The 23,636-nt window shown below is 43.2% G+C and overlaps 1 protein-coding gene across 1 annotated transcript in view; it reads right to left on the bottom strand.

The window, feature by feature from the left end:
• The window catches only part of MPHOSPH8 (M-phase phosphoprotein 8), a 68,998-nt gene extending 46,044 nt beyond the window's left edge, over positions 1-22,954 (bottom strand). Inside the window, exons 1-12 of the mRNA XM_042457251.1 lie at positions 22,785-22,954; positions 21,384-21,430; positions 20,953-21,034; positions 20,140-20,277; positions 17,779-17,974; positions 17,296-17,366; positions 9,885-10,072; positions 7,751-7,850; positions 6,609-6,779; positions 4,884-4,964; positions 4,260-4,340; positions 394-489 (exon numbers count right to left, since the gene is read on the bottom strand). Of these exons, the coding sequence (XP_042313185.1) occupies positions 394-489; positions 4,260-4,340; positions 4,884-4,964; positions 6,609-6,779; positions 7,751-7,850; positions 9,885-10,072; positions 17,296-17,366; positions 17,779-17,974; positions 20,140-20,277; positions 20,953-21,034; positions 21,384-21,430; positions 22,785-22,841 (1,308 nt within the window). The 5' untranslated portion in view covers positions 22,842-22,954. The remainder of the gene's footprint in view (positions 1-393; positions 490-4,259; positions 4,341-4,883; positions 4,965-6,608; positions 6,780-7,750; positions 7,851-9,884; positions 10,073-17,295; positions 17,367-17,778; positions 17,975-20,139; positions 20,278-20,952; positions 21,035-21,383; positions 21,431-22,784) is intronic.
• Positions 22,955-23,636: the final 682 nt, after the last annotated feature.

Genomic DNA, 23,636 nt, shown 5'->3' with positions numbered 1-23,636 from the left:
CACATTAAGTTTAAATGTTTGAAGAACCAATTAAAATGACCACAAAAATGGTCACGGTTCCCAAAGAAATTGTCTCCAAGTAGTGAATTAAATCAATGCAAAAATGTTGTGTCATTGATATGAAGAATTAAAATAATGAATTCTAAAAATTGTTTCTGAAAATCCTAACCAATTACTGGTCACAAATTATTTTGTTGTGAGCTGTAAAACTCACCATGGGGCAAGTCACTGGTTTGTTTTGCATTGCATCGACCATACTTCTGGTGTTTAATATTAATAAATGCAACTCTTATTATCAGATCCATAAATGCACGGATACTCTTTTCATCCACAGTTTCCTTTTTTAAAAAATGACAGCTGGTGTGCACAGAATAGTTTAATAAACACACATACCCTTTTTTCAATTGCAACAAAACTTGTAAACTGGGTCACGATGGAGTTCTCCAGGCTGAGCTTAATAATCAAGGATTTCAACTGCTGTTTCTTCATCTAAATAGGGAAGACAAAGACAAATTGTAGGTGCACTCTTCACCTGTAGGTCCCACGTCCTGCTCATGACTCCTGCTAGGACAGCTTTCCCAGCTAAGTGGCCTTCAGATGTTCTTGATTTCAACTCTCACAGCTCTGCATCATCGTCCATCTCAACTGGGGCTGATGGGAAATGGCAGTTCAAAATACCCACTCTGGAATCTTGAAAGAACAACTTCATTTCTCATTTCCTCTTGCTGTTGATGCAGCCAAGATAGGTTGCTTATTAGCTACCAAAGTCACCACCCGCCTAGTGGCCATCACTATGAGTATCACTGACCTACATCACTTCCCCTCAGTGCTGAACACTGGCAGCAGTACCCCTCCGTGGGGTTTCACAGCTAGCAGAGCAGAGAAAGTATGGTGCTGTCTGGTTTTCAGCCCAATTTAGGGAACACTGTGCTCAGAGATCTTCACCAGTAGAGCAGAATGTTCCACTAGTCTAGTGGTTATTAGACTTTTTGTTGTTGTTGTTTTATTTATATACCACTATTCCAAAGATCATAGCGGTGAACAGCAAGTAAGCTAATTTGCCCCCAACAGTCTGGGTACTCATTTTAGCGACCTCAGAAGGATGCAAGCCTGAGTTGAGCTTGGGCCCTTTTGCTGGTCTTGAACTCGCAACCTTGTGGTTTCGAGTGAATGGCTGCAGTACAGGCATTTAACCACTGCGCCACAAGGGCTCCTTTTTTGCTACTGTCCCCTTTCCTCTTGGGTGACAACCCCAGTTACCCCCAACATGTATTTCTTGATATTATGGTAGTTCTACTGTTTGTGCAGCAGCCAGCTGGCCAGTGGCATCTACCTCAGCTGCATCCACCTTGCCATCACTGCTTCCTCCTAGCTTCTTAAGTGTGACTACAGCAGTGGCAGCAGCCCAGGCCTCTCTCTTGCCTGTGCTGATCTTACAGCAAAATGAATACCGGCAGGTGAGCTGCTCAGTTGCTGCTCTCAAGGTGACTAGGTGCAAAGGAAACAGTGTGTGAGAAGGCCAGCCAAGCATCAACTAGACAGTTGGTGATCGCGTGAGCAGCAACTGAGCAGATGGCTGAGCAATGACTGAGAAGTCTCTCACCCGTGCTGGCCGTGCAACAAAGGTTTTTCCATCACTGCTTGACTGACTTCTCAGTTGCTGTTTACAAGATAACCAGGTACAAAAGGAGAAGCTTCTCCCCATTGAGGAAGGATTCTCAATCAGAAAGGAGTGCAGCCAGCTTCCCACTTTTCTCCCTGGTGAGGAAGGACTTTGAGAAAGGTGAGAAGCAAGGGCTCTTTTGAAGAACTGACCCTTGATACTCTTCCCACTCCTTTCCTACACAGCTTCAAGTCATCCCCCCGCTCCACAACATTGTTTCTTCTGCTACCTTTTCTCTTGACCTGTCAGATGAAAGCAAGATGGAGCAATGGTGCAGCTCCTGGCAAAACTCACAAAGCCTAAGAAAGGTCCTAAAACTCCTCCTTCCTGCTGTTTCTCCCCAAAGGCCACATGCTTTACTCCTCATGCCAACCATGGTCCTAAAGTCCAGGTTCCCCTTGTGTTTCTTGAGCACCAATACTTAGTCTGAAGGCTTCCTTGCTACCCCCTTTTTCCTCACTGTCCCCCTGGATCTTTCAGCCGCTCCAGGGGAACATACTGCCCACTTTGGGAATCACTGCACTAGTCTGGCTGGCATTTCACCTGTATTTACACATGGATAGAAACAACATTTAGTTTTCCTATGGTTATTCCATGTGTCATAGCAACCATTTAAATCTGTACAATTTTTGCCTCATATACAGCTGATGGCCATGGTTAAGCAGCTCAGTTTTCCCTCCCAATTTTGCTCATAAACACGCACAATTAATTAGGTTCTTCATGAAAAGGAGCTTGTATTTGCCTCTAACCTTTTAGGAAGTACGTGGCGTTCTCCTTGATGAATTCATCTACTCTGGGAGCAGCCTCCAAGGCCATTTTTAGGCTCCAAGGCTTCTGCAGTACTACTCCGTCCTTTTAAAAATGGCCTCCCAAATGTCTTCTAAGAGGCATAGAGGGCAATTCTACCATGTTCCCACCCATGGGCCTTTAGGCCCAGGACAGACCTCTTTTTTTTTTTTAAAGGAAGTGAACTAGAAGTTGACTTTTAAGTCTCTTTCTGTTTTTTATTCTTTAGAAAGGCCTCTCCTTGACCTGGGGAGGGAAGGGTGGAACTGACTCCACATCATCTAGGGCAGTACTTCTCAAATAGTGGGGCAGGCCCCCCGGGGGGGCGCGAGGCTCCGTAAAGGGGGGCGCGAGGCTCAGGATACAGTGTTATGCAGAGGTGTACTTATAACAATTTTATAGACAAATGATACTATTTACAGTCGTGCGGGGGGCGCGAAATGTTTTCTTCTTCCTAGGGGGGGCATGACAGAAAATAATTGAGAAGCACTGATCTAGGGTATGTTGAGGGACATTTGAGGCCATTTTGTGGTAAGAATTTCTTTGTTCAAAACTTTTTTGGGGAGGAGCTGGCAGAATGCAGACTTCCAGTGTCCCATGGGGAATCCAACACTGCCTCTCAACCCCTGATGCTTGTGCCTTCCCAGTCTAATCCTCCAAAGTCTATTGCTATACCAAAATTAAGGCTGCAGTGTTTTCGTTCATTAAGTTTTAGACCAATCATCTAAAAGCACATTCATCTATTAAATATCTCCCCTTTAACTGGGAAGTAGACTCAGGGTGCATCTGCACCATAGAAATAACACAGTTTGACACCACGTAATGTGCTTTACATCCATCTCATGGAATCCTGGGGATTTTAGTTTTACAAGGTCTTTAGCTTTCTCTGCAAAAGAGTGCTGGTGTATCATAAAACTAGTGTAGGATTCTTTAGGACAGAACCATGGCAGTTATAGTGGTGTCAAACTGCTTTATTTCTATAGTATAGATGCACTCTCATTTTGTCAATGAAGCAGTGTTTTGTCTTCTTTCACAAAGTAGAATGCCTCTTCTGAAATAATTCACTTATTTTATACACAGAGAAATCACACCTTCATTGGCAGCGTGCAAAAATAAAAACAATATAAATATAATGTTGCACATCAAAACAGTGATAAAACGGCAAAGTCAATTAGCATTTAAACAATTAAAAAAAGACAAATCAGTTGCTTGGCATACACATATATCATTTAAGGAGAGACTGTTTTATTCTTCAGAGTGGATGCTGTAATTACTGTATAAGTAAATTTAGGAAGATTTACTCAAACTGCATTCCCTAGTGTGGAGAATAAATAATGGCAAAGTGATAAGACTGCAATTTATAAATTTTTGAAAGCCTATCATATAGCCAATAAAAACACAGGGCAAGTTTTCTGCTACTCCAGAGGGTAGGGACTGAATGAATTAGTTCAGTGGTGTAAGGTTTTAAAATGGCAGGAAGAATTTCCTGAGCTATTACATGCTTGAGAAAGGAACTGACTACCTTGGAAAGTGGTAGACTTTTCTTTATCTGAAGTTTTTAAATTGAGACTGGATAGCAATTTGCCAGGGATGATTTGGCTACAGATTTTCTGCATGAACAGGTGACTGGATTAAATTATCTTTGAACTTCCTTTCAACTCTGTGTAGTATTATATGATTATGATTAGCAACTTTAACTTTATACAGTCAATAAAATACCTCTTTCAGCAGGTGATAGACCAAAGTAAATTGCTGTGAATGCAGGTTCCCATTCCAATGTTCTTGCTTTATGCTTTTTATGGTAACATACCTCATGTTCTGTTTCATTCTCATGAAGAACTCCTTGTTCATAATCCCTAATGAAGGCTCTTGCTGCAAGTTTGTGAAGCATCTGCATTTGGGGGTGGTAGTGGAGAAAATAAAGCCTGATCAATAATACTAAAACATTTTCAGGGTTTAGCCTTTTATATTGGATCGTGTGTTGGTTAAACTATATTTAAAGTGATCCTGATTGGACTCCTCCATTTCTTTTATTTAAAAAATGAGCCATACTTTCAAAGAGTAATCTTGCAGTCTTAAGAGACAGTGTCCCAGAGGAGGAGTGGAAATACCAGCGCTTAAGAAAGTTACTTTTACAACTCTTGGCTAACTGCCATATTACCTGTGCGATTCTGGATCAGTTCTCCTGTACATACACTTATATAAGCCAATGCACAAATATCTGGCATGTGCAGAACAATATGATGGCAGCTTTATTTACAAACAAGTCCTATAACATTCACATGAACCTTCACCTTTGAAAGGGAACTCATGACTGCAGTCTCAAAAAAAGAATATTGACATCAAGACAGGTAGGATCCTTAGATGTCTCATTTTTTATTATATGAAAAACCCTCTGCCTTGGTATGGGGTGATCAGTTGTCGCTTAACTCACAGTTCCTGTTGTCTTCTGCAATTCAGTTGTAGACACCATTGTCTGTAGTTCTTGGTTATCTATTAGTGCATGTAAAGTGGCCTGAAAGAAGGAACAAAGCAATACAACTAATTTACCAAGTTCTACTTCTCTACACCATTGATAATGCATTGAAACACACTATGCTACTATTAATTTAAGCATGGCAGCCAACATGTAATTTTGCTCAGTGTCTTTGGCTTCACATAAAGTGAAACAAATCTGTCTACATTTTGATTGCTAAATATATTTTTCTACCACCCTTCATCCTCACCATGTTAGTAGTTGTTAATGTTTATTATTGTTGTAATATTATGTGTAATTCAAAATATTAGCCAACATTTCTGGAACAGATGTCCAGTGACCTTTGATTGCTAGGTGATCATCATCTGGAAGCACTACATAATCTCTGGTGGAACTACAAACACCCCTCCACTCTTATCTTAAATTCACCCTAAAGCTAACAACATTTTGATGAACATCACATGAAGTTTGTAGCAAAGCTATTGTCAGGAAGTGCTTATGCATCTTGCCTTCCATATACAATTCAGTATTTTGTTGTGTGAGATTTGCAGCAAGTTCGGTATTGCAGAGAAATTGTGATCTCATCACAGGTACTGAGATAACATAGGAGTGTTCAAGGACATTCCTCTGCGAAAAATTTTGCAGTAAGAACAAAAAGGGCTGAAAACTGAAACGGGCAAGTACATTTATTGAGTTTAATGAATGAGGGTAAAGCTCACCATAGGTTTGGAACTGTGGCATTGCTAACTCTTGTTTAGTTCTAATAATGAATGTCTCTGGACTGGATCTATAGTTACTGAATAAAAGTTTGCAGGAGTTGTAACTACTGAAGCTTTAATTTGTGAATTTGGTTCCTACTGAACCTGATACCTATCTGTCCCACCCATGGTTGGCCCAAGATATTTAGCTGCCTGGAGCAGAAGAGCAAATGGTACGACCCACATCTTTACCAAGTCAAGGCAAAGTTCTTTTTGGCACAAGAGGTTGAAAATCCCAGGAATATCTTCCCCATCTTTGGCAGCAAAATTATAAAAGGGGGAAATTAAATAACTAAAGTCTCCTCCATATGGAGCAAATGTATCAAGACGTTGCAATATCTGTTATTCTAATTCTTGGGCTTTTTAAAAATCCAAATGGTGTATCTGTTGTCTAGATTATTTTCTGACAATCCCCAGCACCAGCTGCAATATTTTACTCCCACTTTCTTTTTAATTCCAACACATAGAACAAAAAAGTCTCCTTTTCTTCTCTGCCTTTATTTCTAAGAATATTTTCTTAGAGTTAAATTACAGCTTGGAAAGGGCACTTTTGCACTATAACAGTGTAACTTATAGAAATTTTAGAAAAAGAAAGACAGGAAGATGTAAAGTTCGCCCATCAAACCACAGATAGGATCACCTCAGCAAATCATCATCACAGAGTTTAAAAAAAACCTTTAAAAAGTCCTAATGCAGATCCAGAACTTAAAAATAATGGAAGACATAGATGTGGAGGAAACACTAAGTGGCAAAACTCAAGAAACTGTATTGTGAAAATCCAAATGTCTTTAAATCAGTGTAGAAGAGCCCTAAAAAGCCCTAATCATCTCTGATTACCCTTATCCCTGAAAAGTCTATGTGTGGTTTTCCATTCACTTGAATTGATCATTTACACAACTCCAAGTTTATTTGAATTGCTAATTACCTGAGTGCAATTGGAGATAAATCCATAAACAAGAAGACGCTCATGATTAAACAGAGACTGTATCTGAGCAGGAGCATATGTCAGTTCAGGTGCATTTGTGTCAAACTGTTGCCATTTAATTGAGACCGCATTACATCCTGGAGAAGACATCCTATCCTTCTGACTTCTTACCTGGATGTGGAGATGGAAACAGAAAATTAACATTTGCTGCTTTTCGGGGTCATTCTCACTGACAGGATGAATTGCTTCCTGATTCGCTTCTGCCCTGGTTTGGAAAGCGATTTCAAAAGACCCTTAGTTCTCATTAGCGGAGAAGAGGAGGAAGAGGAGACAGAGGCAAGGCTGGGAAGGGAGCTTGGGGGCCAGGGAAGGGACATTGCCAGACCAGGAAGGGAGAAGAGGAGGAGGAGGATGGAAATGGAGGGCACCAGGACCCAGGGAGGCCTGTGAGAAGGAGGACAGGGCATGTTTTCTTTTCTTTCTTTCTTTTTTTGTAAATACACTTGAGCGCTTAAGCTTAAGCTTTGCAAGTAGTTGCTAAACCATTCTGTCACTTAAGCACTTAGTTTTATTTTTAAAGGAACCAAACATCACATCAATAATGACAAGACAGCACTCAGGGGGGATGACATCTCCCAAAAAATGGGGAGGGATGGTAAACACCCCTCTGCCATCAGCCCCTCCCCTCCAGAATGCTGTGATTCCAATCTTTCGTTCCCACTTACTCCACAAGCTTTGGAATCGTGGTTTTTTTTTCCAAAAGCTGGTGTCTGGAAAAAACGGTTCTTTTGCCTTTGTCTCGTTTCATCGTGACAGATTCGGTCACATCGTGACAGGAACTGGTTTCAAAGGGGAACGAGAGTCATTTAATTCACTCAGCAATCCGATTCTTTTTATAGTTGGAATGGGGCCTTTGTATCCCTTTTTCATCAGGGCAAAACCATACATATGAACCATACAAATTTTTCTACTTGTTGGAGGGGAGGGGAGGATAAATCAGAAAGCAGTTTTTTTTTAAAAAAAATATCAGCCCTTTCCCTTAGCAGGATAGAAGATGTTTTGAATTTAGGGGATAATGATCCTTTCAAAGGAACAACCATTCTTCTCTGTGCCTACAGAAAATAATTTTAAAATATACTTGCCTTTCTCTCCCAATTGTACTTTGACTTTGCATCAAAATGTTCGAAGGCTCCAGCTCCATAGTGGGATAAAGATCTCAGCATGTGACGATTTGCTGCAGGCCTAGCATAATTTGTAAAGATTCATCATTTTTTTAAAAAAATGCATCAGAGAATCAGTTTAATGTAGTGTATCCTGGACTATTCAATTGGATCTCATAGTAGAGCACAGAAAGACAGCAGTGGAAGTTGGGCAAACATAGCCCAAGTATTTGGAAAGCTCAAAATTCAGTGACGGAGCAAAAAAAGTAGAAGGAATCTGGATGGGTCTGACTGAAGGCCTCCCTATCTAGTTCAGCATACTGTCCACACAGTGGGCAACCAGCTGCCTCTGGAAGAGGTGGGCAACTGCTAAGGATCAAGTGGTGTATTGGCCCCCCATGGCACCTTGGAAGGCTGCACACCCTTTGCTATAACCTCCAGAATGTTCTTACTCTTTAAAAATGGTCCAAAATGCCTCAACTTCTTCTGGTTCACTTATGATTTTAAAAATAGTCTCTCCTGGGCCTAAAGCAGCCAAATTATTTTTTGTGGATGAGTTTCAAGGTAGTTTTGAAGCTCTCAGAATTTACCAAGAGTCTTTGTCTATATCCTGTCATCTTTATAAATATATTTATTAGGTATTGCTTAAAGTTTTTTTTTTAAATCATCTTACTGAGTAGTACCTCTATTTGAACTATAGGTTTCAGTCATGAACAACACCAGCTGAGAGGAACTCATGTGAAAAACAGGATTACCACTGATCAGAAGGCACAGTACAGAGATAGATGGACCAGTGATTTGAGTCTCAAAAACAGGAGAATCACATTTTGGTAACCTAGGCTGCATCTACACTGCAGAAATAATCCAATTTGACATGACTTTAACTGCCATGACTCAGTGTAGTTTGTTGTGGCCCCAGAGCTCTCTGACAGAGAAGGCTAAATATTTCACAAAACTATAATTCCTATGATCACATAGCATTGAGCCAGTTAAAGTGGTGTCAAACTGGATTATTTCTGCAGTTCAGATGCAGCCTAGGTTACCAAAATGTGATTCTCCTGTTTTTGAGACTCAAATCACTGGTCCATCTATCTCTGTATTGTGCCTAAGTAAGCAAATCCAAATGGTTCACACATTCGCACCGTAACCAAGATTCAACCTGGTCCACCACTACCCTCCCCCAAACTGGTGAAACTGACAAATCCTAATGTTGCAGTGTCAAAGTGACATTGCAGTTTCTGGGGAGCACAGGCAGGAAGGTGCTACACTGTCCTGATTGTGGGCTTCCCATAGGTATCTGGTTGAATATTGTGGAAAGAGAACACTGGCCTACATGTGTCTTTGTTCTGATCTAACTAACTTCTTATTTAGACTGTAGCCCTTGTCCTTTACTGTAACCTCCTCTTTTTTTATATAAAAATCAATTTTATAATTCTAGCTCATTATACTGTAGTTTCCTCAAAAATGACATATTCACAAGTCAATGTTATTTTAGATCTCTTTCACAAATAACCAGTTATAACACTTTGGTCCACTGCAGAAATAATCCAATTTGAGACTGTTTTAACTAACCTGGTTCAATGGTAAGGAATTCTGGGAACTGTAGTTTCTGAGACATTTAGCCTTCTCCATCAGAGAGCTCTGGTGCCACAATAACCTAAAATCCCCAGGATTCTCTAGCACTGGGCCAGGGTAGTTAAAGCTGTCTGAAACTGGATTATTTCTGCAGTGTATTTTGGACCTTTGATACCACTCTGTCATGGCTGTATCCTGAGGAATCCTGGGATTTGGAGTTTTTTGAGGCATTTAGAAATGTTGACCAGAGAGTTCTAGCACCACACCAAACTACAGAATTCTATAGGATGTAGCATGGCAGTTGAAGTGGTATTGGAGTCCTATGATTGTATAGCACGAAAGAGAGTTTAGTTGCAAAAGTTGTAACAAATAAAGTCAAACACTGAACAACCGGCCACATATGACTGGTGCTCCAAATCTTCCATGCCTGGCAAATGACTCATAAGCCTCATGGTAAGATCAGAAGTAAAGTCTGGCATATCACATATGCGTCACAATTTTCTCTGAAGGGAATATAAATTTCAGTACCATCAATACTTACCCAACTCCACATGTAAATATTCTAGTGTGCTTTGCATTCTGTTTCACAAGCTGCAGGGTCATTGCTTCATTCTGAATATGGCCATCAGATATAAGAAGAATGTTGCGTTTCTCTTTAGAAGGGTAGAGCAAACTCAGGTAATGTAAAGTCTTCCACAAATCTGAGTTTCCCATTGTAGCTGTAGCAGACTAAGGAATTAACAACAAATTGTAGGTTTAGATGTAAAAGAATTTGCCTTTTATTTAATCAATTAGTGATCAGGTATGAACAGTAAGGTTTATGGTATACAGTGAGTAAGAATGGCTCCAATCAGGGCCCAGTTTCAATTGTAGGAAATCAGTCTATATTCAGGGAACAATTAAATACTCTCCAAAGACATAAACAAGCACATTTACTAACAGAAGCTATTAGTGAACAAAACTGCATTCTGAAGCATGAAACAGTTGCTTGTTTAGACTATAAGTCCTAGAATTTCTCTTCTAGGATTGCCATAGGCATTCTGGAAGCCTTAGCTGAAAAAATGTAACTTGTCTAAACTTTGGTTTATAGAACCAAATAGCATAGTGCTACCTACTGTGACTAGCAGTACATTATGCATGCAAAGATGTGGTCTGTCAGCAAGATATAGATTCTTCCTGTCAGGGCTGTGAAAGGTGGGAAAAAACAGTTACAGAGGAAGAACAGGCAGCTGATATTACAACTCTGCTATCTCCCAATTAATTGGTTCTTTAGGCTGTGTTTTACATCTCTGAACTAAACCTGAAACCTGATGTTGTACTCAATCTGACCTGGTAGAAGACTACATTTGGTATGTATAGCGCGCCTGCTCCTTATGCGGGCGCACCATACACAGCTTCCGGTTTATGCGGAAGCTGCACTGTAATACTTTGAATGGTGTGTGTGCATGCCGTGCGTGTGCGCCACACTGTCACATGCATGAGCCCCATTCACTATAACGGGGCTCGAGCATCGGCAGAATTCACCTTACGTGGTGTGTGTGTGTGTCCAGAATGGATTCCCTGTGTAAGGCAAGGTTCCGCTGTATTTTTATTGGAATTGTTTAATGAAAATGTTTGCATATTTCAGATTTTGATCTACAAACACATGATGAATCCTGAAACTAAGCACAACTAGATTTGGTCAGAAGACAGATCAGCAATTCCTGATGATAAAAGGAAGATAGGATATAAACATCAACATTACCATCAAACCACCATCATCAGTTTAGCAATAAAAAAATAAAATGTAATAATAATTATGGCAATGATAACCACAGTCATGATGATAATGATGTTGATGGTGGTGGTGGTGATGATGATGGACAGGTTGCTTACCTGTAACAGTATTTCTTCGAGTGGTCATCTGCGAATACATACAAATGGGTTGTACTGCGCCTGCGCAGTGCCTTCGGAAACTTCTGGAATCACTAGGCAAAGTACTCTTTGCAACATGTTGAAACTTTTTGGCGGTAACTCCGCCCATCCCTTATAAAGCCCCTGCTTTCCCGCTCTTTCCCCAGTTCCGCAATTTTTCCGCCAAGTAGGCGATAAAGGTGAGCCAATAAAGAGCAGGACACTGAGGGGAGGATGGGTGGGATTTGTATGTATTCGCAGATGACCACTCGAAGAAATACTGTTACAGGTAAGCAACCTGTCCTTCTTCTTCGTGGTCTCTGCGAATCATACAAATGAGTTGAGACTAGCAAGCTAAGGTCAATGGTGGAGGGAGTGTCATATTACCCTTGTCTCCAACACTATTGTTAATACCAATAAAGCAAAAGAGAAAAAGACACAAAGCAGTGGTCTAATTGGTGTTGTTATTATTATACCCATAAGGTTAAGGTAAACAACCAACAAAGCTTCATGAACACAACCCAATAGTATCATGAGCCCAGAAATTTGATAAACATCTTGTTTATGGAGTGATGCAAAAGAGGAAAAAACAACATGAGCACCCCAGACCATAGTCAGTGCAACCCAGACAACAAGACAGTCCTCCCAAAGGCTGCATCTCTCCTGGCCCTGGTGTCCAACCTGTAGTGCTTGATGAAGGTTAGGGGCTGCGACCACACTGCAGCCTTGCAGATGTCATCCAAGGGCACACCTGACAAAAAGGCAGAAGATGCTGCAACTGCCCTCGTAGTGTGAGACCGAGCCCTTGCTGGCAAGGGTTTACCCAAAAGCTCATAAGATAAACAAATAGTGTTAGACACCCACTTAGAGAGTCTCTGAGCCGACACGGGCAGTCCTTTTTTAGACTCAAAATAGCACTAGAACAGTCTTTCGGAGCGGCTAGAGTCTCTAGTCCTATCAAGGTAGAAGGCCAGGGCTCTACGAACGTCTAAGGTGTGCAGGGCTCGCTCGGCATCGGTGGTCGGGTTCGGGGCCAGAGTCGGGAGAACAATGTCCTGACACATGTGGAACATAGAAACAACTTTGGGCAAGAAAGTAATGTCTGTTCTAAGAACTACCTTGTCCAGGTGAAATCTGAGGTATGGTTGGTCTCGGCGCAAGGCACAGAGCTCGCCCGCACGGCGGGCAGAGGTGATGGCCACCAGAAAAACTGTTTTCCAAGTTAGCAGTCTGATGTCCGTGGTGGCCAAGGGTTCGAACGGTTTGGACTGTAATGTTCGTAGCACCGCATCAAGGCTCCAGGCCGGGGGTGGTAGAGATGCCTGCGGATGGAGGTTACTGCATCCCTTGAGGAAACCCTTCACCAAGGGGTCCTTGAAAAAGGAGGGCTTCCCATTGAACTGAAAGGAAGAACAGATGGCCGACAAGTAACACTTGACAGAGGTGAGACAGAGGCCTGAGTCGATCAAAGACATCAAAAAGTCCAGGACCACCGGTGTCGTGACTTGGGCTGGAGACAGTTGTCTGCTGGCTAGGAACCGGATGAACTTGTTCCATTTTAGAGCATAGGACTTCTGAGTAGCTGGCTTGTGGGCAGCCAGGATGACTCTGCGTACGGGGGACTGTAGCCGTGCTAGGGATGGATCCTCCATGCTACCAGGGGAAGGGTGTCGATGTCCGGGTGTCGAACCCGACCCTCTTGAACCGTGAGGAGATCCGGTCTGTGCTCGATCCGGAGGAAATTGGCCCGGGAGAGGTGGAGGAGGCAGGGGAACCAAGGTTGTCCCGGCCACCATGGAGTGATCAGGATGGCATCCGTGGCATCCGATGTCATCTTGGAGACTGTCCTGGTGATCAACGGGAAGGGGGGAAAGGCGTACAGCATAACCCCCGACCAGAGGAACCTGAACGCGTCCCCGAGGGATTGTTTGTTCGGCGTTCGGGAGCAGAACTGGGGACAATGGGTGTTGTGGACAGTCGCGAACAAGTCTATTTGTGGGGTTCCCCACCCACTTAAAGAGGTCGAGCACCGTGTCGGGGTGGAGTCTCCACTCGTGGCATTGAGACGGAGACCTGCTGAGAAGGTCCGCCAGGTCGTTCTGGATGCCCGGCAGGTGCACTGCCTGGAGCAGGATGTTCCAGTCTATGCACCAATCCCAGACCCCGAGTGTGATGTCGAGTAGTGTGCGCGATCTGGTTCCTCCCTGCTTGTTCAGGTAATACATGACGGTGGTGTTGTCCGTCCTGAGCTGAACAACCTTGTTGGATAGGGAGGACTCGAACACCCTCAGAGCCTTCTGTACCGCCAACAGCTCTAGGGCGTTGATGTGCAGCCTCCTTTCGTCCTGGGACCACTGGCCTTTGGCCCACAAGTCTGTGGTGTGGGCTCCCCATCCGTCCTCTGATGCGTCGGTGGTCAACACAACCTCCGGCTGGGGTTGTGAAAAAGGCATACCGGCGCAAACGTTCCGGGAGTCGAGCCACCAGTGGAGGGAGCGGGTGACTGGCCTCGGGATCGTGAGATGACATGATGGGTGGTCTGCCTCTGGGTTGAAGACGGACAGGAACCAGGACTGGAGAGGTCGGGACCGGAGCCTTGCCCACGGTGTTACGAAGGTTGTTGACGCCATATGCCCTACGGCTACCTGGACGTCCCTGGCAACGACTCTTCTTTGGCCGACACATCTGCCGATGGCTCGGGCGAGGGTTCGGAAACAGTTGGAGGGCAAGGATGCGACACAAATGTTTGAGTCGAGGGTCGAGCCGACGAACCTTATGCGCCTGGAGGGCAGTAGTTGGGACTTCTCGAGGTTTACAACCAGTCCCAGTCTTTGTAGGAGCTCTAAGGTTTCGGCAATGTGACGGCTGAGCTCTTGGTCTGATGGCGCCACAATCAGCCAGTTGTCTAGGTACGGGAAGACTCTGATGCCCTGGCGATGTAGATGGGATACTACAGGTGCCATGCACTTGGTGAAAACTCGAGGCGCTGTGGACAGACCGAACGGGAGGACGTTGTACTTGTAAGCATCGGTCCCGACGGCAAAGGCTAGGAACCTGTGGTGACTCTCGCGGATGCTGACGTGGAAGTAGGCGTCCTTTAAGTCGATCGTCGCAAACCACAGACCCTGGTATAATAAAGGCAAGATAGAAGCAAGCGTTACCATACGAAAACGCCTGTAGGACAGATAGGCATTCAGGGCTCTTAAGTCTAGTATGGGCCTGATACCTCCATCGGCCTTGGGAACTGTAAAATAGCGAGAGAAGAAACATCTAGGAATGTCCATGGCGTCTACCGGTGAAATAGTGCCTTTTGCTAAGAGGGTGCGTACTTCGTTGAGAAGGGTGTCCGAGGGAAGGGTGGAAAGGAAAACTCCAGTTGGTGGGAGTTCTTCGAATTCAAGGGCGTAACCCCTACGGACGATGGTAAGTGCCCAAGAATCAGTGGAGATCAAGGCCCAGACGGTGGAAAATGGCCTCAGTCTATCTAGAAAGACAGGAGAGGAGGGGGTGACGGAGTACGCGGCGTCCCCTCAGTTCCTCTTCTTATTTTGTTCGGGATCCTGCCTCCTGTAGCCTTTTTTTGTACTTGGAGCCAGAACGACGTCCCGAAGAAGAAGAGGATTGGGAGGGATAGCGCTGTCTGGACTGGTCCTGACGCTGGAATGGGCGGTCCTGCTGATAGGGTCTCTGGCTACCCTCATCCCCAGGGTCAAAGAAAAATAGGCCTTCTTAGCGTGGGCGTCGATTTTCTTAGCCTCTCTGTCCGACGGCATCAAGGAAGCTTTAGGAGTGGAGGCGCGCTGGGAACCCTCCACGATGGCCGAGTTCTGGCGCGGATGTTCCAGCAGCCATGTCGGGCGTGGAGCCACTCTGTACAGGGATTCAATCTTCCTGTTACTAGCAGCTGTCGATGCTGGGGCTGCCCATGAGCGTCTGGCTAGCTTCTCCAATGAAGGGAGCAGAGGAATGGCAGGTGGAGTGGGGAGTTTGCCGTGAATCCTCCTCTCGATTGGATCTGAGGCCTTATCCTCTGCCTGGGCGAACTGGATATCGAGAGCATTCCCCATTGCTCGGCAAAGGTGCGTACGTCATCCAAGGGGGCTACTGCACCCGGCTGGGCAAACTCCTGATTAGATGGCCGATAGTTGTCGTCAGAAGAGGCATCTGAGTCATCTCCAGGATGATAGTGTGCCTGAGAGGATGTCTCCTGCCTTGACTCCAGATCGACGACTTCAAGGTCGGTGGCCGCCGAAACGCGGCTAGGCGGAGCTGTCGCCGCGCGGGAGGGCCTGGAGGATGCACGTGGTGTAGGCCTCTCGGCAGGCGGCCCAAAGCGGGATCTGATGGAGTCGCGGGGGACCGCCATGTAGTAGGTGTCAGTCACCTCATCATAGAAATAGTCAGCCTCGGAGGGACGTGGAGGAGACAGCGAGGCGGCACGGTGTACCAGAGCACGATGGACCACCGACGTGGGCATCGGGGTGGGAGATCGCCTGTCGTCTCTCGGGCTGGCAGGTGATGCTGGCTCGGAAAGGTCCATAATGATGTCCTCCGGAGCATGACGGAATGTCGAAAGAGGCCGGGACCCGGTTGGGGAAGTGCTTCGGCGCCCGGGACGGGTGTCGACGTTCTCGGGGGTCTGGAGAGCTTTAGCCGCGGAGCGAGAATCAGAAGGCCTCCGGTCGGCATCCGATGGCTCTCGGGGGGTCTCCTTGTGCCTGGACCCGTCCGTATCCCGTTTCTCAGAATGGTGGCGCTTGGCGGCCGAGTGCCCTCCCTCCGGGGACCTCGTACGGGACTTTTTTGAAGCCGAAGGCGCCAGCGGCACGGTGGCCTGGGCCTTGGCAGGGTCTGGAGATTTCAAGGCCTTGGCGGTAGAGGCCTGAGGGACAGAGGATTTCGAGGCAGAACCCTTGTGGGAGCTCGAATCCTTGTCTGAAGCGCGGCTCTCCTTTGAGCTCTTCTTGCGCTTCTCCTGTCTATCCTTCTTGGAGGATCAAGGTGCGCCTTCCAACGGGGCCTCGGTGTCTGGGGTATCCAGGGAGGCTCGAGGAACGGATGACGAGGTGGGAGCAACATCCCCAGCCCTCCCAGGCTCGGCGGGTACAAGTTGGGCCGGAGTCTCGGGCAAGGTCGGCAACGGGTTTGCGGCCGTGGAAGGAGCCGGTAGGGAAGACATAGCGCCCGCGGTGAAGACCTTCGTGTAGATAGCGGCCTTTAGTCTAGTCTCCCTATTTTTCCTAGCCTGAGGGGTTAAAGATTTACACAAGGCACAGGATGCAGGAACATGCGCCTCGCCCAAACAAAGGAGGCAAGCCGAGTGGGGGTCTTGACCAGGAATCTTACCCCCGCAGACAGAACATTTCTTAAAAAGGACTGATGGCATGGTCCACTCACAACTCGTAGTCAGACAGTCCGAGATCAATGCCGGTCCGGGAAGATTGCCAAATCAGAAGGAGCGAGCAAAAAGACAGTCCAGAGTCCAAGCCAAATGGTCAATAACGGTTAAGCAATAGAGTGGTCAAATAACGGTCCGAGGTCAAGAACGTGATTCCAAACTGAGATTTCCAACAGCGAAGTTCCCTAAGCAGCTAACGCGGCGGAAAAAAGGAACTGGGGAAAGAGCGGGAAAGCAGGGGCTTTATAAGGGATGGGCGGAGTTACCGCCAAAAAGTTTCAACATGTTGCAAAGAGTACTTTGCCTAGTGATTCCAGAAGTTTCCGAAGGCACTGCGCAGGCGCAGTACAACCCATTTGTATGATTCGCAGAGACCACGAAGAAGAAGTTATTAAAAGCACTGTACTGTACATATTTTAAAATGGTTTTATTCTGGAATCTATGTAGCCCACCTTGAAAAGAAACTTAGAAGTATGAATAATGAATGAATAGAGAAAATAATAAGACAGGTTTAGGTAACAGTTAACATTATCTTTTAAAAATGGCAATTTTGTACATATTAAGTTTTTGGTATATTTCAGAAGACCTTAAGGGCACGCAGGATAAAAATAGCCACTTCGGTCTTATGAGATATAAATTTAATACACGAGCGAGCACATACCATGATAAACTCCTCCAGATTTGCATAATCCACTTTGAAGTCTTCAGAATTGTAAGGGCATTCAACAAAATCTATACAATATGAAAATATGGTATTTTCTTAATATACAAAGTCCTATATGTTCATATAGAATGGCAATATAGTAATAATTAGGCAGGCTAGATTTAAAGCACAATCCTATACACATCTACACAGATTTAAATCCAACTAATTTAAAGGAAAATCTAAAGGAAAATGAAACAATGTTTTAGTTACAGGTGAACTATGATGGGAAAAAAAGCAATACAAAGCCCCATACTTATGAGTATGAAGTAAACAACCCATTTAGTGTAAATTTGCATTACATCAACGTAGTGGCCACAGAATACTAAAAAACCAAATGCTATAGGTAAAATTGGCAGAGCTCCTAGAAAAGTAATAAAGTGAAGCATTTAATAGGTAAAAGGATGAACAGTTTCACGAAAGAAAAAAAATATGTCTTACTTGTGCCAAATTTGATCACGTTTAGTTTTTCTGTAACATAGTAAGAATCTAGAAAACATAATGCAATCTGCTTGGCTTGTTGGATTTCTGAGCCTGCCATGGAGTTAGAACAATCAAGGCAGATAATAGTTTCGCCATGGGGGCTTAGAGGGTCTAATGGTGCTTCAAATTCTGGTTGAAAGACAAGCATGCATGCCTAAAAAGAGAGAGAAGAAGGAGATAAAGAACTTCATGAATTAGAGCTGCTCAGTCTGACAGAACAGAGGGAAGAGACATGGCCAGCAGAAGATGTCAATGGGTTTGGGTTGCTGCTGGCATCCAGAGAGATGCAAAGGAGCTCTCAGCTCTCTCCACATGCCAAGAGAACCAGTAGTTCCAGTGTACTGAAAATATACACATGGATGCATAACATGCACAAAAACCTCAGACCACATGACAAGAAGGCAATAATAGCCATTGGGTTGGGCCAATGTACAAGGAGGCACTCCAAAATGGCACAGTGAGGCACCTCTCTGTTTGGGCCACAAGCTGATCCCGACAGACTTCTGAAGACACCACAAGAGAATGAACACACTATGGAAGGGATTGGCATCAACCTATTTATTGCTTGCTACTCACATTTTAAGGGGACGCTTTGCTCAACACCACTCAGCCTTCAAATAAGGCAGAGATACCAAAGAACAGTAGAGCCAAGAGGTACCTCAGAGAAGGAACAGAGGCTTAACCATAGTGTTCACATCTGTGGTTGGGAAATGAATTTTTTCTCCTCAAATAAGATTAACTGGTAGTTTGAGAAGGTTGCCCCATCCCTTTCAATGTCCTATTTGCTTTACAGGATGGAACTAGGTGGGTTTCTTGTATTGGAATCATCATACAGTACAATCAAAACTGTAAGGGATAATGTTGGCCATGGAAGGAATACAGAATCAAGGAAGACCAGACCTGCAAAACAAAACAAAACCAAAAAAAAAAAAACCCCACCAATCCTCAATCTGATACCACCTTCCATGGGTTTAAACCAGAGATAGACAACTGTCAAAGGTTAAGGGGCAACATTAGCCACCCAGGAGATCTCAGGGGGATGGATTCTCATCACCACACCCCACTCAAACATTCATTTTCTCCTTTCCAAATGCCATGTAGGGGGTTGGGGGTGGATTTCACAATTGTTTTGAGCCCCTAGGTAATTTTTAGCCCCAGTTGAACTTCTTTGGTGACAAGTTTTTGTTCTGTTCCTATTACAGAACAAAACTACAATGGCCTAAGGGAAATAAAAATGGCAGAACTGCCCCTCATGTCCCATAGAGGGCATTTTGGGGGCTGCATGTAATATGTGGCTGCTGTTACCCCCTCCTCATCTAAATTGAGTCTACAAAGTAAACTGCCACAGCTCCATCCACTGAGTCAGAGGAAAGACAGACCTACACCAGATTCTCTAAGATTTGAAGAGCCAAAGACCAAAGCAGCCCCCGTTAGTCATGATCCTTAGGAAAATAACCATAAACAACAGCATCTGATCAAATGGCCTGGATTTAGAACTAAACAGGGTGATCAGATATTCTTCTTTTCCAGGACTTGTCCTTCTGTCCAGGGGGAATTTCAAAATGCCCTCCATTTTGAGCATGACCAAGAAGCATGAATTTACATATATATGAGTGTTTTTAGCTTTTATTTGTTAATGTTCTACATTTTTTCTTGAATGCCCTACATTTTACAGTCCCTTGTCCTCCTTTGCTGTTATGACATCTGGTCACCCTGGTACTAAACCACAGAATAAACACACTCACCACTAAACTGAGGCGATGGGGTTGGACTGGATGGCCCTTGTGGTCTCTTCCAGCTCTATGATTCTATGAATTTATTTGAAGAGGGTGGGGAGAAAGGGATGGCTACATACAAACCAGAATATATTTTGGCAAATACAATGCCAGGGATTCAACCTGTACTTTTTTTCCCCATGTAAAGCATTCAAGGGACTATTGATCTTTCCCAAAGACAATGTGGTATTTGTTTTCAAAGCAAATACTATCTTTGAAGAAAGTATATGCCACAGGACTGTGGCAGGGAAGGAAAGGATTCCTTCTCCACACCTGTTTCTATCCTGTCAGTTGCCTGCTCCTGCTCCCCTTCCAGCTGAGGTTATTTGGATTTTTAAAGAACATGCTCATTACCATGCACTTAAAATCATGTCTTATTTAGCCTAAAGGTAGTGACTTCTTATGTTATATCAATGATATAATTGCTTGCATTTTTTGTTTGATTATTTACAGATGTTATATCCTGAACTGAAGGATATGAGAGTATTTTCTGTGAGGGAAGATAAAATAACAAAAGTCCAGATAAATGGTAAAATGGAATCACCTCACTCTTCTTGTCTGGATGCTTTTCTACCCACATTCTGGGCAAATGTACATCACCAATCTCAATTTCCATTACAAAGCCACGTGTATCCAAGGAACTACCCTCAATGGTACGGACAATAGCTTTACAGTCTGTTTTCTGAATTGAGAAGTTGGGGAGAGAGAGAGAAGAAGTAAGGTTGGAGTAAGAACATAACCAATTGTTCACATGCTAATATTTTGACATGAGATTTATAGACTAACTACAGGATCCCTTGGCTTTAACTGAGCTATTGAATCCAGTTCTCCTATAAAGTTAGACCTGCAATAAAGTGTTGCAACATGGAATGCTGGTTATCAAGATATTAGTACTTGTTATATTCCCTGTTCCCAGCCCAAAGCAACAATCTGCATTCCGTGGCCACTGAGTAATGTCAAGTCTTTATTCGGGTGTTTGGAGGGATTTGCCTCATTTAGGATTTCTTCTCCTAAAAATAATTGTACTCTTGCAAAGTCTGGGGTTCCTTTAAGCCTTTTATTTGTGTATAGTGCCATTTCTACTGCATGAGTGATGGCAGTAGTAGCCTGTACTCCAGAAACAGAGGGAATGATCCCAACAAAAATGAGAATATTTTGTGATAAGATTGTAGAACATTTACAACTGTTATGCACAGGACCCAATGGCTTTTCAGGTTGGCTTTAAAAGAAATGGTACATGTCATGTCGAACATTTAGACAGAATATACATTTATTTATTTATTTCTACCCTGCCAATATTTTCTCAACTGCATCTGGATGCACCCCATCTTGAAAAACAGATACTAGGATTGCTTACCTTTATTCTCAGTTGATGAGTCCAACTGCTAATGCAATTTATTTTGAAAGGCATTTCAACTGACATTTGCAAATAGAATTCACTGTCATAAAATGAAATATAGAACAGGTCAGGACTGGTATAATCTCTCTCTCTCTCTCACACACACACCCCAACGTTTTCCTACCTGTTTTCATTACAATTAAAATGTCATGACTAGTTTGATCACAGAGACACACACCTCAGCCACAAACCTCACAATATGTTTTGTTTCTGTGTTCATTACAGTTCAAATCATGAAAGTGCTAATAATTTAATCCTTTGTCCAATAATGTCATTCTCAAACCATTTTCCACTCCAAGCAAATGTTGCAAAAAATATTTAAAGATGAGTTAGGAAATATAACTTTAAAAAAATTTTAAGAAGGAATCAGATTAAATCAATCTGCTTACCCTGCTTTTGATCCTAATTGCTTTATGGTAACTTTCTTTACTGAGTCCTATTTAAAAGAGTAAATATTATTTTAAAAAAGCTTTAGACATTTCTAAAAAAAAATTAATTTCAGACTATAACATTTGTGCCAGCAAAGAGCAGCAAAAAATTAACAGTATCTCTCCTTTTTCTACTGATTCGTTTGGATCTTTCAGGACTAGATAGACACTGGTGAGGTTGATATTGCAAAGCACAATTAAAGTGACATTAACATAAGCCTACTCCAAAGAATCATCACACAATACATTTCCCAAACCATATTGTATCTATTCTGCAGCCCCAGACTGTACACATCAATCCACAGGAATATGATGTATTACAGGATTATAACCTGCTTGCACTTTGATAAAGTAAATGTAACAAACATTGCTGTTGTTTTCTAATTATATATGATAACTGGTGACTCCTATATCAGGGACACGGTTCATGTTGCTCTATCTTTTAGCTGAAACTTTAAGGGAACTAAGCCTATTTAGGAGTTATTGGATAGCAAATTTAAAGTCTGAATTTAAACCTGGATTGGTATCACAACCCTACTGACATGAGAGCCACCAACAGTCATTGTGTGCAAGGCTGTCTCCAGGATATAAAATGCAGAATGAAATTTTATAAAATGTATAACTGTGGGACAAATCGAAAGGGACTGAAAATTGTTTGTGTGTAATAATATACTGCTATTGTGATTAAACTATGTTGCAGAAGTTCTTGAGATCATACTGGAGCCTAAATCAAATGCACTGGAAACTGATTCAGACTTCCCCCCTTGTTCACAGGGCAAAAAAATTGGTGTCTGTGAGCACAGCCTCAATTTTGTGCCAGAATGACAAAGCTGGATACTGTCCTGAGACTGGATGAAAATGTTTGAATGCTAACATAGCAAAAACTTATTGCAATAGGGTGTTTATATAAAAAAATTGGGGGGGGGATATGGTAGCCAACAGGAGCTTTCTCTTAGCTGAAAGAACTTTTGGTTGCACAGGTCAAGACACCTAATATTCACTGATTCCTTATGTCTACTTAAGATTCCCCTGAAAAGCTGTTCTTAAGGATTTGGGTACTTTCCAAGATAATATGTAATAATATGTGCATGGTTGCAGTGCGCGATGAATGGGTATCTTAATGCGTATGTGTTATAGGCTGGGTTCTATAGTTTGTGTATATTTATTTAGAGAAGTTAATACTTTATCAGAGCTGAGCAAACTGGATGAATTGTATGTCACAAATAGGAAACATGTTTGCATTGACTTCCAACAAATAATTATACAGTAAACAACTTAGATTCCCATCCTTTTCCTATCCCACACCTGAAGTTTTTTTTGAGCATCCCAGGATTTTGAGTTTTTAACAGAAAATACACCAACCTGTGTGATTTCATTTAATGCTTTGTCCTGTTGCCAAGGAGCCACAGTGGCAGGCATGTGAAAAGATAGGCATCCATTCTCGAAAATGAGCTCCGTGATGTAGGTGATTTTGATGAGTACCTTGGTTGAAGGTGGCAAGTTTCCAACCGAAACTGTAAATATGTTCTATTAAAAAAATATTTCAGACATCTTAAAAACACTTTTTCTTAACGATCAGCAGTACTCCACATTCACTGGGATTAAGGGCACAGGAATCCCATGAAAGCAGAAAACCTGTAAATAACCCCCCCTCTTTTTTATCTGAGAGAACACCTCTCTAGGAATCTCTAGTGCAACTCTGTGGTTGCCAGAGATTGACCATAGAATTTTGCTGGAGGACCTACAAATATTAAATGTTTTCTCTAGGAACCTCTGGGTCCTCCAGCATGACTTTATGATCAACATCTGGCAGAGTAACACTGGAGAACCTAGAGATCCATAGAGAAATCATATTAATCAAATCCATAAATAATCAAATCTGCAAAGGTCAAAGCCACAAATGTGGAGGGCTGGCTGTATTTCCTCCCCCCCCCCCCACACACACACTTACAACTCTAATATTGTTTTTGTGCATACAAAGGATTTTCATGTATGCTACTAAGGAAGGCTAAATATAGCTCAGCTGCAAAGATTGCATAAAACAATTTCCTGTTAGGAAAATTCACCTGCACATAGTGTGGGAATTACAGCTAAATTCAGAAAGAAAAAGGGGGTCTAAAGGTGATGTTAAATGATCTCATCACTCCTGTTAATCAAAAAGACATGACCTTTTGACTCTGTGAGCCCTGGCTCAACTGAAGATGGTGTACTATA

The sequence above is a fragment of the Sceloporus undulatus genome, chromosome 3 (assembly GCF_019175285.1).
Source record: "Sceloporus undulatus isolate JIND9_A2432 ecotype Alabama chromosome 3, SceUnd_v1.1, whole genome shotgun sequence".
In the NCBI taxonomy this organism is placed as follows: domain Eukaryota; kingdom Metazoa; phylum Chordata; class Lepidosauria; order Squamata; family Phrynosomatidae; genus Sceloporus; species Sceloporus undulatus.
This window is presented reverse-complemented; position numbering and strand designations above follow the sequence as displayed.